The 16,304-nt window shown below is 37.8% G+C and overlaps 1 protein-coding gene across 1 annotated transcript in view; it reads right to left on the bottom strand.

The window, feature by feature from the left end:
* Nucleotides 1-16,304, bottom strand: part of MICU1 (mitochondrial calcium uptake 1) — a 226,668-nt gene that overhangs the window by 90,537 nt on the left and 119,827 nt on the right. The window contains exon 9 of the mRNA XM_068982144.1: nt 2,041-2,123. Coding sequence (XP_068838245.1) covers nt 2,041-2,123 — 83 coding nt within the window. The remainder of the gene's footprint in view (nt 1-2,040; nt 2,124-16,304) is intronic.

Below are 16,304 nucleotides of genomic sequence, written 5' to 3'. Positions count from 1 at the left end.
CAGTTTAACACATCCAGTTATCAGGGAATCATATTAGATGAAATTTATATTCCCTTCTCTGTCAGGTGAACAGAATGGTGAAGCGATTGCTACAAGTCATTCAGCCTATCAACAGCAATGCCAAAAATATTGGTGAGGATATGGAGAAAAGGGAACTCTCATGCACTACTGGTGGGAATGTAAACTGGTGTAGCCACTATGGAAAACAGCATGAAAGTTTCTCAAAACATTAAGACCGGAACTACCATATTCAGCAATTGCACTTCTGAGTATCAAAGAGAAATCAAATCACTGTGTCCAACAGATATCTTCAGCTCCCCACCATATTCACTGCATTATTATTTACAATAGCCAGGACATGGAAACCACCTAAGTGTCCCACTGGCAGATGAAGGATACAGAAAATATCACACACATGGGAATGTTATTCAGACATAATTTAAGAAGGAAATTTTGACATTTGTGACAACATGGATAAACACTGAGCACATTATGCTACATAAAATGTCAGACAGAGAAAGGCTAATATTATATGATCTCACTTATATGTGGAATCCAAAAAACAGCTGAACTCATAGAGGACAGATCGTTGGTTGCCAGAAGCGAGGGGTTGGGGGTGAGCAAAAGGAATGAAGGTGGTCTAAAGGTATAAACTTCTAGTTATAAGATAAACAAGCCTTGGGGATGTAAGCATGGAGACTATAGTTAACAAACAAAATTGTGTATTTGAAAGTTGCTAAGAGAATAGATCTTAAAAGTTCTCATCACAATAAAAAAAATTGTAACTGTGTGATGATGAATATTAACTAAACTTATTGTGGTAACATTGCTATATATATATTGCAATGGTCAAATCATTATATATATATGTATATATATATATGTATGTGTGTGTGTGTCATATCATTACATCACACACCTAAAACTAATACAATAAGTTAACTATATCTCAATAAAAAGAAAATAGTTCTGTATAAAGTAAAATAGTTCTGTATAAAATAAAATTTAAAATACCAAAATAAGTTCTATTTACAATCATTTGAGGCCACCCAGTAATATCAGTAAAGTGCAGAATTACAGAAAACTGAAGGTATTAGATGGACATAGCTTGCAAATTGAATAAATATCTATAGGGATTTTGAAATCTTTGTGTATTTTTTACTTAAAGATACACTATACCTGATACTTCTTCCTACTTCCTTTTTGCCTCTTTACTCATTTTGAATACAAAAGTACTTTCTTGCACATATATATTTTTTCCTGTTTTGAAAATACTTCTATTAATCAAAATAATTATACTTGGAGAGGTACCATGACCCTCCAAGGATAGAAGTTTGATGGAAATATAATCTCTTCCTAGAATTCAGAAGAAACTATATACATTTATGGCCTTCCCTGGTGGCTCTGATGGTAAAGAATCTGCCTGCAATGCAGGAGATCCGAGTTCAATCCCTGGGTCAGGAAGATATCACCTGGAAAAGGGAATGGCTACCCACTCCAGTCTTCTTGCCTGGGGAATCCCATGAAAAGAAAAGCCTGGTGGGCTATAGTCCACGGTGTTGCAAAGAATCAGACACAACTGAGCGACTAAGCATAGCACATACATTTATGGCTAGAACCTGCTACAGTAAAAGGTATGGTATCATTTTTCCTTCCCTCATAGAAATCCTTTCAGAACATATGTCATACATCCTTGTATTCTGGAACTTCCTGGCACAAAGAAGCTATTTAATAGATACTGACTGAATATATGATTGAAGAGCCATAACTTAGCCTCTCAACATTAGACTCTAATTCATGTCGGGGAATTAGAGCAAACTTGACCTGAATCATATGCTGAAATAATTTCTTACATTTAGAGTAAAAACAAACAAAAAACCTTCATCTATCATAAGTGGAGATAATTCTGAAAAATGATCCTTTAGGTACTTCAAAAATTGGATAGCATCAGAATATACTATCAAGGCCAAAGTAACTCCAAGGCACATGAAAATGTGTTGAACATTAATGTATTTAAAGGAAATTTCCAGGAAAACTTGCCTGTTCAAACTCTTCCATGTCTACTTCTCCATCTCCATTCAAGTCAAACATCTTGAAGGCAATTTCAAAATTTCTCTGAGGAGCTGTAAGTTAGGAAGGAAGGAAGGGCAGGAGGGAAGGAGGAAGGAAAGAGAAAAATATTTAGAAGGTATTGACCAAAAATAAAAAATCATTGCTTTTTAAGAAAAAAGGATGGTTAAACATTAAAATGTAACTTCAAGTCAAAGAATGCCACCACATTTATCTTGATTAACCTTTTAGCAACAGTTCTTAAAACCAAGAGAATTTTACCATGGCCAGTAAAGATAGTACTTATCTATCTTTGTGTTCCAACACTCTCTTAAATACTTTACTTTCTTAGAAACCATCTTCTCTTAATTGAATAACATTACTGTTGTTCTGTTACTTAAATACAGTGTTATTTTTCTGGGCATGAAAGTCTATTTGGGGTGAGATATACTGCTGCAAAGTAAGAAGCTGAAACTATCTTTGTCTTGCCTTTTTAAAACAAGCTAGCTTTCTACCCTGTTCTTTCTAGTCTGTCCATTGTAAGTACAATCAGGAGTTCAGTGGATATCACTCTGCCAACAGGTTATTATCAACACATTATCTATACCATTCTCCTCAATGCCACTATAGCTCTGTGGTAAGGCAGAAAAGCACATGGTCAGCTACCCAGCCCCCTATTTTAATTGTGTCAGCTTGATACATAGATTACTGAGTAAAGTATACGTAAATGTTTATTTATTTATTTATTTTTTGTCTTTTAAATCCATATGTCCTTAGTAGCTGACACATAGGGGACTTTATTTAGTATACGTAAATGTTTAAAAGTCAAAATGAAAAATACAAAGCTTGAGAAGACAGTATATTTTTTTCCCTTAAATGAATGGTGAAAGTATTTCAGGACTTCTTTAATGTCCCCAGATTAATCAAAATACAATTATTATATTTGTACATTAGGATAAAATATAAATTCAACAGCCCTCCTCTCCTTCCTTACCATGCTAAATATTCTAGTAAAGAAAACTAGGGACTTCCCTGGTGGCACCCAGGCTCAATCCCCGGTTGGGGAACTAAGATCTCACAAGCTGTGTGGCATGGCCAAAAAAAGAAAACTAAGTCACTTACTTCCTTCGGTGCTTCAAATTTATATAGCTATAGAAAATAAAATTTCCTATATATATCCTAATACTATCGAATTAAATTTTTAGTAAATATCACTTTTAGTTTAAAAAATTAAAGATAATACGTAGACAAAAAAGTAAACAAGGGCTTAGTACATTATGCATTACTGTACACAGTTCATATCCTGTCTTGCTCATTAATTTGTCAGTATCAACACTTTCTAAGCTTAAATTCCATTTTCAGCTAGCTAGCCTACTAAGTGGGTAAGCTCCTGGTTTTTAGTTGCCTGGGTGAATCATATGCTTCTCAGTTTCCAACTGCCTCTTTCGCTTGATACTGGCTTCCAACAGGTTTGCTTTTCTTAGGCCACCAGTATGATTGCTGAGAAGGATGCAGGGCAGGAGGGCGGGGATTTGATTTTTGTATATTTATTGTCACTTCTTAAATTATTCCCATTTGTCTGGATGCTATCTTTTACTGAAGAGTTACTATGTGCCAAGCACTGAACTGGATAATTTTAAGCTGTTTTCTAATTTTGTACTCTCAATCCTGAAATTATTTCTTTCTTAATTTTTTTTTAAATAGAGTAGGATGTTGGGGCTCCAAGCCACTAAATGACTCGCTCAAAATCACACAGCTAATAGGGAACAAACAGAACTGGTAAGTGACTGAGGTCAACAATGACTATTCATTATGTTCCACAGCCTCCAATATGAAAACTGTGGTTCTTATAATAATAAACACACTCTTCATTCTGGTATGCTCTAACTTAGAAACAAAACAACAAAACATGACTCACTGGTTATGTCAGTCTCTGAAATAGCTTAGAGTTTCAAGTTTCATCTAACGGACATTCCAGATATCAAAGAAACATTGCCTGCACAATGCTCAGTAGTTTAAGCTTAGTTGCAATCATAGGCATAGGCAACATCAGATTCTGTAATGGGTTTGTCATATGTTTTAAAAATCCTGAATATAAATTCTGTTCTTCCCTATTGTCTCACAAACTTAGCTCACTTCACTCACATACATTATTTACCTAACCCTTGTAGATACTTGAAATTTTAACAACCGCAGACAATATGAGGCCACTGCAAGTTTTAAGCAGGGGAGTGCCACAATCACACAGGCATTTAAAAAGAACTTCTCTGGCTACAGTATGAAGAACATACTGGAAAACAAAATTCAGTCTCAGAGAACATCATTAAAGCTCCTGAAACTTGAAAATGTGAACTGAGGTGATGGCAGTGGTCATGGAGAGAAGAAAACAAACTTGAAATAAGGAGGCAGGAAAGTATATAACTTAATGATTAATTAGCTGTGATGAACTGAGAGTAAAAACGGCTGACAGCATGACTGGCTTAGGCTACCAGGTAGCTTCAGTTCAGTTCAGTTCAGTTCAGTTCAGTCACTCAGTCGTGTCTGACTCTTTGTGACCCCATGAATCTCAGCACGCCAGGCCTCCCTGTCCATCACCAACTCCTGGAGTTCACTCAGACTCGCGTCCATCGAGTCCATGATGCCATCCAGCCATCTCATCCTCTGTTGTCCCCTTCTCCTCCTGCCCCCAATCCCTCCCAGCATCAGGGTCTTTTCCAATGAGTCAACTCTTCGCATGAGGTGGCTGAAGTACTGGAGTTTCAGCTTTAGCATCATTCCTTCCAAAGAAATCCCAGGGTTGATCTCCTTCAGAATGGACTGGTTGGATCTCCTTGCAGTCCAAGGGACTCTCTCAAGAGTCTTCTCCAACACCACAGTTCACAAGCATCAATTCATCGGCGCTCAGCCTTCTTAAGGGTCCAACTCTCACATCCATACATGACTACTGGAAAAACCATAGCCTTGACTAGACAGACCTTAGTCGGCAAAGTAATGTCTCTGCTTTTCAATATGCTATCTAGGTTGGACATAACTTTTCTTCCAAGGAGTAAGCGTCTTTTAATTTCATGGCTGCAGTCACCATCTGCAGTGATTTTGGAGCCCCCCAAAATAAAGTCTGACACTGTTTCCACTGTTTCTTCATCTATTTCCCATGGAGTGATGGGACCAGATGCCATGATCTTCATTTTCTGAATGTTGAGCTTTAAGCCAACTTTTTCACTCTCCTCTTTTACTTTCATCAAGAGGCTCTTCAGTTCCTCTTCACTTTCTGCCATAAGGGTGGTGTCATCTGCATATCTGAGGTAGCTTACATATCATTAAAGAGAAAAGATAATGTAAAAGATTTGAGGAAAAAATGATTTCAGATAAGATCTGCTGAATTCAAGGAGTCCACAGCATATTCTGATGAAAATGTTCAGGAGATAGCTGGAAATATGGGTCTAAAGCTTAGAAGAGAGAGCTTAAAGTTAGTAGTCATATTAGCATAAATAGATACACACCTACATTTGCATTGGAGAAGGAAATGGCAACCCACTCCAGTATTCTTGCCTGGAGAATCCCATGGACAGAGGAACCTTGCGGGCTACAGTCCATGGGGTCGCAAGAGTCGGACACGACTGAGTGACTCTGACTTGACTTGACTACATATGCATGCTCAGTCGTGTCTGACTCTTTGTGATGCTATGGACTGTAGCCCACCAGGCTCCTCCATCGATGGGATTATCCTGGCAAGAGTACTGGAGTGGGTCGCCATGCCCTCCTCCAGGGGATCTTCCCGATCCAAGGACCGAACACACACCTCCTGCATTGCAGGCAGATTCTATACCACTGAGCCACCCAGTTAGCTTCAAAGACCTGAAATGAAGATGTCCAAGGAGAACTGAAGATTGAGGAGAAGTGTACAGAAAGGACAGAAAGAAGCTGAAAACTAATATTTAAGGTGAAAGTAAAAAGAGAGGAAGCAGGGACAAAGTGGTATCACACCACCAAGAGACATGTGGTTCAAAACAAATAGGAATAGGGGAAGATTTGGCCAGAGGCACTCAAAGGGCTGCTATTCATGAATCACAGCAGCATTCTCATTTCCTGTCTTCACTGATTAGAGACAACGCAGAGTTGTTAAATTTTTAGGTTTATCGTGGTCTTCTATTCCTACTGTCTTACAAGTTCTGTGACGGCATACACACAGGCATTTAAATGACTGAATGAGATTTTCTGGCAGCTCATGCTTAATATGATCTCCTACAACTAAGGTTAGATTCACTTTACCAAACAAAGAACATCCTGTACTGCTTCAGGTTTCTTTATCTTTTTAATCCTGGCTTACTCTCAAACACAGTATTTGCTTTAAGTGGAATGACTTTAAGAGTGTTTATTCAAGAATATGCATTGACACTCTCAGGCTGAGCTCTTGCGCCCTGGTCACTGATACAGCATTTCAGGACAGCAGCCGTGCGCGTTCTGATTGCGTTTAGGCCTTAGCAGTCTATCACGCAAGCTCCTTCCACAGTAGTTCTCTCAGGTCATTCAATCTTCATTTGCTGATCATATCAAAGCACTAGAGACAAACAAGCAAAAAACCAGCTCGCCTTAAGTGAAACATGCTACACAGGAATAAGCTGCTAGGCAACTTTCTTGTACCCTCTTGTCTCCCTTTGAGAGTAGACTTCAGAGTAATTTTTAAATCTAGCTGCTCTGGAAAGCTAAAAGTATCTTGAGTTTACATTAATTCACAACCTATTGCCATAGAAAGGTAGAGAGAGGGGAATTCTTTTGAATTTCAGGCTACTTGTACAATGAACAGTGAAGCTTCGCCCCACTCGTCCTTGTGTTAATGGTTCAATCTATTTTCTGCACAGCAATATCTAAAACAATCATATGTTGGGACTGATTAAAACAATGAGATTCTATACAAAGTTCATCTCTCTACATCTTTTACCTATAATTCCATGACAGTTTTTACTACAAGTAAATGGAGATACATTAGATCTTGTTCTAGTGTAGAATAAAACATTTTTATGTTATTCTATTATCGACAATAATGACAAGAGCAATAACAACTCTAGATTTGTTCAAAGCACAGCAGATTTTTCTATACTGTTTTAGTAATAAGTAAAAAACCACGTTTTTATATGTATGTAAGTCAAATAATCAGATAGCAACAATATTAGCTGTCTCAAGATTTTCATGACTGTTTCACTTACTTTTTTTTTAATAGATAATGCAAAAGCCTTGGGCTCTAATTCTGACTTTTCCAATCTAACGAGTTATTATGCCTTAAATTCTTTTTTGGTAGTACTGACAGGATGAACAAAAAAAACTAAATAGGTTAGATTCTAAACAAGTTTCTTATTTTCTGTTAGCTTGGTTCTCCTACCACAAAATTCCCACCTTACTATTCCTGTTGTAAAATGATGCATAGGACAAATAAGGTAATTAATATGCAATATCAGAGAACTCTGAGTGAGGAGAAAAAACTGTATATAGTATGATGAACCTCCATTCAGTGATAAACCTGCCTACTGAATTTGTAAGGATGATCATATAGCCTCTGATTATTTCTGAGGGAGGTCACCACCTGCAATGTCTAACCATTGCTGGCCAGCAATGGCCATATTAATTGAACTTTTCTTCTCATGCAGAATGGGCTTCCCAGGTGGTTCAGTGATAAATTCCCCTGTCAATGCAAGGAGACACAGGAGATATGGGTTTGATCCCTGAGTCAAGAAGATACCCTGGAGGAGGAAATGGCAACCCACTCCAGTATTCTTGCCGGAAAATCCAATGGACATAGGAGCTTAGCAGGCTCCTGTCCACAGAGTTGCTAAGAGATGGATACGACTGAGCGCACACCCACCACCACCTTCTCAAGTAGAGCTCAAATCTAATTCTTTGTAGCTCTTACAAATTGTCCTAATTTAATTTTTGAGAGAAATACAAAATAGAACTGTTTCTCACCTTTATGATGTCCCTCTGAATATGTAAGAACATAGTGTCATGTCTCTACTAAAGGTTTCTCAGAACCTCTTTCCAGAACGTCAAGGTTATTTTGTAATAGCCTTCTCTGGGGTACTTTAGATGACCAATGGCTCCCATAAATACAATATTCTAAAATGGTTAATTCTGGAATGACTTATCCTTTCTAATGACAGTAGGACTTCTCTGCAGACTAACATATTAACATTTTTCTTATATGAGGGCATAATGTTTTGCTTTTCTACCTTAGGCTAGAGCAAAGGAGTAGAAAAACCTACAAGATTATATTTCAAAAAAGTTGTCCTCTCTCAATTCTCCTGAATTATTCAAGGTATGATGGCTAGGTGCAATCTGGAAGAATCTTTCTGCCTTTTTTTTTTTTTAACACAGACTGGAAGCATTGTAGTTGTATTATAGTATTCCCCTAGGATAATTTAGCTTCCAAAGGACACTACATAAAGTGAAAATATCCTAAGACTTTTTAAAAAACATACTTAAGCAAGAGCAGATCAATTTTCTTTTCAATGACATACTTGCTTTCTAAGTCAGATCTGATTTCTGTTAGTAACTATTTTACAGGTACTCTTTGATAATCTATTAGCCTCTTCAGCATTTTCTAATATTAGGTTTCATGCTATGTGCCAGGCTAACACTATAGCTAGCAAACGGACTGCAAATATTTGAAAAACAAAAGACTTAAAGAATCATAAAAGATAAAGTCAAGAAATATTTATTATAAAGCTATACATTTTATATTTTATTTTTAAATATAGTTAACTTTGTATTCAATATCACAGTTATCCAAGTCTATGCCCCAACCAGTAATGCTGAAGAAGCTGAAGTTGAACGGTTTTATGAAGGCCTACAAGATCTTTTAGAACTAGCACCCAAAAAAGATGTCCTTTTCATTATAGGGGACTGGAATGCAAAAGTAGGAAGTCAAGAAACACCTGGAGTAACAGGCAAATTTGGCCTTGGAATACAGAATGAAGCAGGGCAAAGGCTAATGGAGTTTTGCCAAGAAAATGCACTGGTCATAGCAAACACTCTCTTCCAACAACACAAGAGAAGACCCTACACGTGGACATCACCAGATGGTCAACACCAAAATCAGATTGATTATATTCTATGCAGCCAAAGATGGAGAAGCTCTATACAGTCAACAAAAACAAGACCGGGAGCTTGTGGCTCAGATCATGAACTCCTTATTGCCAAATTCAGACTTAAATTGAAGAAAGTAGGGAAAACTGCTAGACCATTCAGGTATGACCTAATCAAACCCCTTATGATTATACAGTGGAAGTGAGAAATAGATTTAAGGGTCTAGATCTGATAGATAGAGTGCCTGATGAACTATGGATGGAGGTTTGTGACACTGTACAGGAGACAGGGATCAAGAACATCCTCATGGAAAAGAAATGCAATAACGCAAAATGGCTGTCTGGGGAGGCCTTACAAATAGCTGTGAAAAGAAGAGAGGCAAAAAACAAAGGAGAAAAGGAAAGATATAAGCATCTGAATGCAGAGTTCCAAAGAAAAGCAAGAAGAGATAAGAAAGCCTTCTTCAGTGATCAATGCAAAGAAATAGAGGCAAACAACAGAATGGGAAAGACTAGAGATCTCTTCAAGAAAATTAGAGATACCAAGGGAACATTTCATGCAAAGATGGGCTAGATAAAGGACAGAAATGGTCTGGACCTAACAGAAGCAGAAGATATTAAGAAGAGGTGGCAAGAATACACGGAAGAACTGCACAAAAAAGATCTTTAGGACCCAGATAATCATGATGATGTGATCACTAATCTAGAGCCAAACATCTTGGAATGTGAAGTCAAGTGGGCCTTAGAAAGCATCACTACAAACAAAGCTAGTGGAGGTGATGGAATTCCAGTTGAGCTGTTTCAAATCCTGAAAGATGATGCTGTGAGAGTGCTGCACTCAATATGCCAGCAAGTTTGGAAAACTCAGCAGTGGCCACAGGACTGGAAAAGGTCAGTTTTCATTCCAATTCCAAAGAAAGGCAATGCCAAAGAATGCTCAAACTACCGCACAATTGCACTCATCTCATATGCTAGTAAAGTAATGCTCAAAATTCTCCAAGCCAGACTTCAGCAATACGTAAACTGTGAACTCCCTGATGTTCAAGCTGGTTTTAGAAAAGGCATAGGAACCAGAGATCAAATTGCCAACATCCGCTGGATCATGGAAAAAGCAAGAGAGTTCCAGAAGAACATCTATTTCTGCTTTATTGACTATGCCAAAGCCTTTGACTGTGTGGATCACAATAAACTGTGGAAAATTCTGAAAGAGATGGAAATACCAGACCACCTAACCTGCCTCTTGTGAAATCTGTATGCAGGTCAGGAAGCAACAGTTAGAACTGGACATGGAACAACAGACTGGTTCCAAATAGGAAAAGGAGTACGTCAAGGCTGTATATTGTCACCCTGCTTATTTAACATCTATGCAGAGTACATCATGAGAAACGCTGGACTGGAAGAAACACAAGCTGGAATCACGATTGCCGGGAGAAATATCAATAACCTCAGATATGCAGATGACACCACCCGTATGGCAGAAAGTGAAGAGGAGCTAAAATGCCTCTTGATGAAAGTGAAAGAGGAGAGTGAAAAAGTTGGCTTAAAGCTCAACATTCAGAAAACGAAGATCATGGCATCTGGTCCCATCACTTCATGGCAAACAGATGGGAAAACAGTAGAAACAGTGTCAGACTTTATTTTTTTGGCCTCCAAAATCACTGCAGATGGTGACTGAAGCCATGAAATTAAAAGACGCTTACTCCTTGGAAGGTAAAGTTATGACCAACCTAAACGGTATTTTCAAAAGCAGAGACATTACTTTGCCGATTAAGGTCCATCTAGTCAAGGCTATTGTTTTTCCAGTAGTCATGTATGGAGGTAAGAGTTGGACTGTGAAGAAGGCTGAGCACCGAAGAATTGATGCGTTTGAACTGTGGTGTTGGAGAAGACTCTTGAGAGTCCCTTGGACTGCAAGGAGATCCAACCAGTCCATTCTGAAGGAGATCAACCCTGGGATTTCTTTAGAAGGAATGATGCTAAAGCTGAAACTCTAATACTTTGGCCGCCTCATGCGAAGAGTTGACTCACTGGAAAAGACTCTGATGGTGGGAGGGATTGGGGGCGGGAGGAGAAGGGGACGACCCAGGATGAGATGGCTGGATGGCATCACAGACTCGATGGACGGTAGTCTGAGTGAACTCTGGGAGATGGTGATGGACAGGGAGGCCTGGCGTGCTGCGATTCATGGGGTCGCAAAGAGTCGGACACGACTGAGCGACTGAACTGAACTAACTTTGTATAGAGGCATATTTATGTGGTGGCTTCCCAGGTGGTGCTAGTAGTAAAGAATCCACCTGCCAATGCAGGAGACACAAGAGACACAGGCAGGTTCAATCTCTGGGTTGAAAAGGTCCCCTGGAGTAGGAAATAGCAACCCATTTCAGTATTCTTGCCTTGAAAATTTCATGGACAGAGAAACCTGGCAGGTTACAGTCCATGGGGCTGCAAAGAATCAGACATGACTAAGAGACTGAGCACTCCATGTTTATGTGATGCAAGGCATGTGTGTGGGGGCGTGCTCAGGCCTGTCCCACTCTGCAACCCCACATACTGTAGCCCACCACGCTTCTCTGTCCATGGAATTTTCCAGGCAAGAATATTGGAGTGGGTTGCCATTTCCTGCTCCAGGGTATTTTCCCAACGTAGAGATAGAACCCACATCTCTTGTGTCTCCTGCAGTGGCAGGGGATTCTTTACCACTGCTCTACCTGGGAAGCAAGACATAGCATGAACAGTATCAGTGGCTCAAAAACTTCACAGTTACACACTTTTTGCTTCAACTCAGAAGTCCCATAGACAGGTCTGCCCTCATCTTTGTCTTGTAGAATAATCTATTGACTAAAATATCCACTATTAATTGTGCAATCCATCTGAAGTCACTGGAGATGATGAAAGTAACTATAATATTTTGCTCTGGAATCAAGAAATGATTATTCTTAAAATGCAAGATGTGAAACGGCAAATAAAAAAATCCACATCTACTATAATTGGTTACAGAAGACACTGTACTGTGAAATCAAGATTTTCTCTGTTGGTTGTATTAGAATTACAATTTAAAACACTGTAATAACTTTTAGAATACACTAACAAATTTTAGTTAATAACCATTTAGTGACTCAAATATGCTCAAACAAGGGTAAGTTAATTAGACTGTTTCCTGAATATGTTTTCTGTAGTTGTACAGCTGTATGTTCCCATTAAGTTGAAATACAGGGGAATCAAACTATGTAATATAAAACAATGAACATTTTACCACTTAAAATATCTAGTTTCTCCCATGATGAACAATTTGAAATGATAAAATGGTACGACATTTTTATTGGTAACTTCTGGAATTCAATATCAAGAAAATTTCCTTAGTGGAGGAAAAAAGACAGTAAGGTGATCTGAAATAGCCAAAGTTAATGGTATGTAGATATATCAATCTAGTTCTTCTTACGTTTGCTCTTTTAACATGGTGGAGCGGGAACCCTCCATGACTGAAATGACAAAAATGCCAAAGATAAAGAGAAAGAGGCCCCAATTATCCAGGAGGAAAACAAGTTATAAAGAAAAAAGTATTGAGTTGCAACATAATTCTCCACAACACTTGAATACTGCAGAGCAAGTTCTATAGAATCTTGAGGGAAAGCAATTTTAAGGGTTACATACAAGTCAACTCATCATTTATCTACATTAGCAACAGAAGCCAGTCTCAGACATTCAAGGATTTAGAAATTGTATAATCCACAAAACTTTCCTAACGAAATTCCACAAAAACACAGTAACAAAATTCATAAGCGGGGACTGGTAAACTATGATGTGCTGGCTGTTTGTGTATTGCTCATGGCTGCTTACAACTGAGTAGCTGTGACACAGAATATGGCCACCAAGCTTAAAATATTTATCTTGCCCTTTAAGAAAAAGTTTGCCAACCCTTGGTTGAGGAAATTCTTCAGCCAACGATGACAAAAAAAAAATCAATCAAAATAAAGACTGGGAAGATAAGATCAATTAAGAAGTGAGCAGTAAGTTAAGTGAGCAATAAAATCAGTAGAGGAGTTAAGCTTAAATAACGGTTATTCATAAAACAATCATGGCATGTGGCATTTATTAAATGTATCAGGCACTTTATACAAATTATTTAATCCTCCCAATCATTCTGTACTGTACTAATAGTGACACTGTACTAATATACCCATCCCCTGTTAAAAAAGAGGGAACTAAGGTATTGGGTGTCCAGAATCAAAAAGCCGAGATTCAAATCTAGACATTCTACTAGAGTCATTATACAAAAGTGGTTATAAAAATAATAAAGTATTAGATAGTCCTGGAAAGAGAAAACATATAAATGTAAAAGTACTTTTTATTTTTTATTTATTTATTTTTTTGCAGTGAGAAGGATACATTTATTTATTTATTTATTTTAAAAGTACTTTTTAAAAATGACTTGGAATAAGAAATACCAGATTAAAACTGTATTAAATGAACTAAACTGCTCTATTAGAAGACATAGAGCATGTCGGACTGCATTTATTATTTATAAGAAATATACTGAAAACAGAGTGTAGAGAAGAAAGTGAAAGGAAGATTAATTTCTTGATTTCCAATAGAAGACATCAAAAGAAATAGATGATTCTGTCCTAGATACAAAAAGCCATGTCACCCTTGAACTCCCACAGATACGTACACACATCCTGATCCAGGGATCAAACCTGGGTCTCCTGCACTGCAGGCATATTCTTTAATGTCTGAGCCACCAGGGAAGCCCAGGTAAATCATGGCTTCTCCGAACCCCCATAAATACATATACATATACACATTTAAATTAATTCAAAGGTTACCACAAATAGGAGAGCATTAACATTATTTGGGAGAAAAACTCAATGAACAAAGCAAAAGCTTGAAAGAAAAAATTGGAAAGAAAGCATAGAAAACAAGATATAAGGTGACAGAAGAACAAATAAATCACAAAAAAGTTACATGAACTAAACTGCTCTATTAGAAGACATAGAGCATATCAGACTGCATTTGTTATTTATAAGAAATATATTGAAAACAAAATATTAAAAAAATAAAGAGTAAGAGGAAATTCAGGAAAACAAAACAGAAAGAAAGCAGAGGTGGTATTATTAATATGAGACAGAAACGAACCAAGAGCAGAAGGATTAAGAACAAACACCATTTCCATATTACCCATAACTACCATCCATAAAGAATATCGATTATATATCCTTATGTACAGGATAATATCACATAAAAATATATAACAAAATATTAGGTATAAAGAAGAAATTACAAAAATTACTGTAATATCTAAGTCTCTGACATATTTTACAGAAAACTTAATGAGGTCATGGAGACTTTATATAATACAAACAACAAGTTCAATTTGATATTGTCAATGTTAGTGTGTTAGTTGCTCGGTCATGTTCAACTCCTTGTAACCCTATAGACTGTAGCCCACCAGGCTCCTCTGTCCATGGAATTCTCTAGGCAAGAATACTGGAGTAGGTTGCCATTTCTTTTTCCTGGGGATCTTTCCAAAATGGCAACCCATGCCAGAACTATTGCCTGGAAAACCCCATGAATGGAGGAGCGTGGTAGGCAATAGTCCATGGGGTCACAAAGAGTTGGACACGACTGAGTGACTTCACTTTCTTTTCTTTTCCAACCCAGGGATTGAACCTGGGTCTCCTGCATTGCAGGGATTCTTTAATATCTGAGCCACAGAGTCTGCATGTATTTTTTAAATCTTCAAAGGAAATTTAGAAAGACATTAGATATTAGTCGACATACAAACAGACATACACACACAACACAAACACAAGTAAAATAAGAAATGGTAAATGCAGAATTTTTACAACTATAATACAATAAAACTATGTCATAGGAATAAAGCCACTGATCACCAGGTTAAGATCCTGAAAGAGCACAGGACAAAATTTTAAGCTTTCCTAATAAACTTTTTTCCCCTGAGAAAGAGAGATAGGAGGAACTTATTCAATATGGTAAAGTTTATATGACAGGAAGATTCACAATATACTTAACTGAAAAATGCCAAAAACATTTATTTTAATATAATAAAATGGGGATGCTCATTATTAGTGACAATATTTTGAAAGTTATAGCCAAACCAAATATATAATGAAATAAAGCACACATGCTAGAAAAGAAAAAACAATTATCACTATTTGAAAAGAAAAGGTGGCAAGAAAACATAGAAGAACTATACAAAAAAGATCTTCATGACCCAGATAACCATGATGGTGTGAACATTCACATAGAACCTGACAACCTGGAGTGCGAAGTCAACTGGGCCTTAGGAAGCATCACTGCAAACAAAGCTAGTGGAGGTGATGGAATTTCAGTTCAACTATTTCAAATCCTGAAAGATGATGCTGTGATAGTGCTGCACTCACTATGCTGACAAATTTGGAAAACTCAGCAGTGGCCACAGGACTGGAAAAGCTCAGTTTTCATTCTAATCCCAAAGAGGAACAATGCCAAAAAATGTTCAAACTATTGCCCAATTGCACTCGTCTCACATGCTAACAACATAATGCTCAAGATTCCCTAACCCAGGCTTCAACAGTACATGAACCAAGAACTTCCAGATGTTCAAGCTGGATTTAGAAAAGGCAGAGGAACCAGACATCAAATTGCCAACATCCACTGCCAAGTCACTTCAGTCATGTCTGACTCTGTGCAACCCCATAGATGGTAGCCCACCAGACTCCACCATCCCTAGGATTCTCCAGGCAAGAACACTGGAGTGGGTTGCCATTTGCTTTTCCAATGCATGAAAATGAAAAGTGAAAGTGAAGTCGCTCAGTCGTGTCCGACTCTTGGCAACCCCATGGACTGCAGCCTCTCAGGCTCCTCCATCCATGGGATTTTCCAGGCAAGAGTACTGGAGTGGGGTGCCATTGCCTTCTCCACTGGACTATCAAAAAAGGAAGAACATGCCAGAAAAACATCTACTTCTGCTTTACTGATTATGCTAAAACCTTTTGACTGTGTGGATGACAACAAATTGTGGAAAATTCTTCATGAGATGTGGATACCAGATCACCTTACCTGCCTTCTGAGAAATCTGTACGTAGGCCAAGAAGCAACAGGTAGAACCAGACATGGAACAGACTGGTTCCAAATTAGGAAAGGAGTACATCAAGGCTGTATATTGTCACCCTGCTTATT

Source organism: Capricornis sumatraensis, chromosome 10 (assembly GCF_032405125.1).
Source record: "Capricornis sumatraensis isolate serow.1 chromosome 10, serow.2, whole genome shotgun sequence".
NCBI lineage: Eukaryota > Metazoa > Chordata > Mammalia > Artiodactyla > Bovidae > Capricornis > Capricornis sumatraensis.
This window is presented reverse-complemented; position numbering and strand designations above follow the sequence as displayed.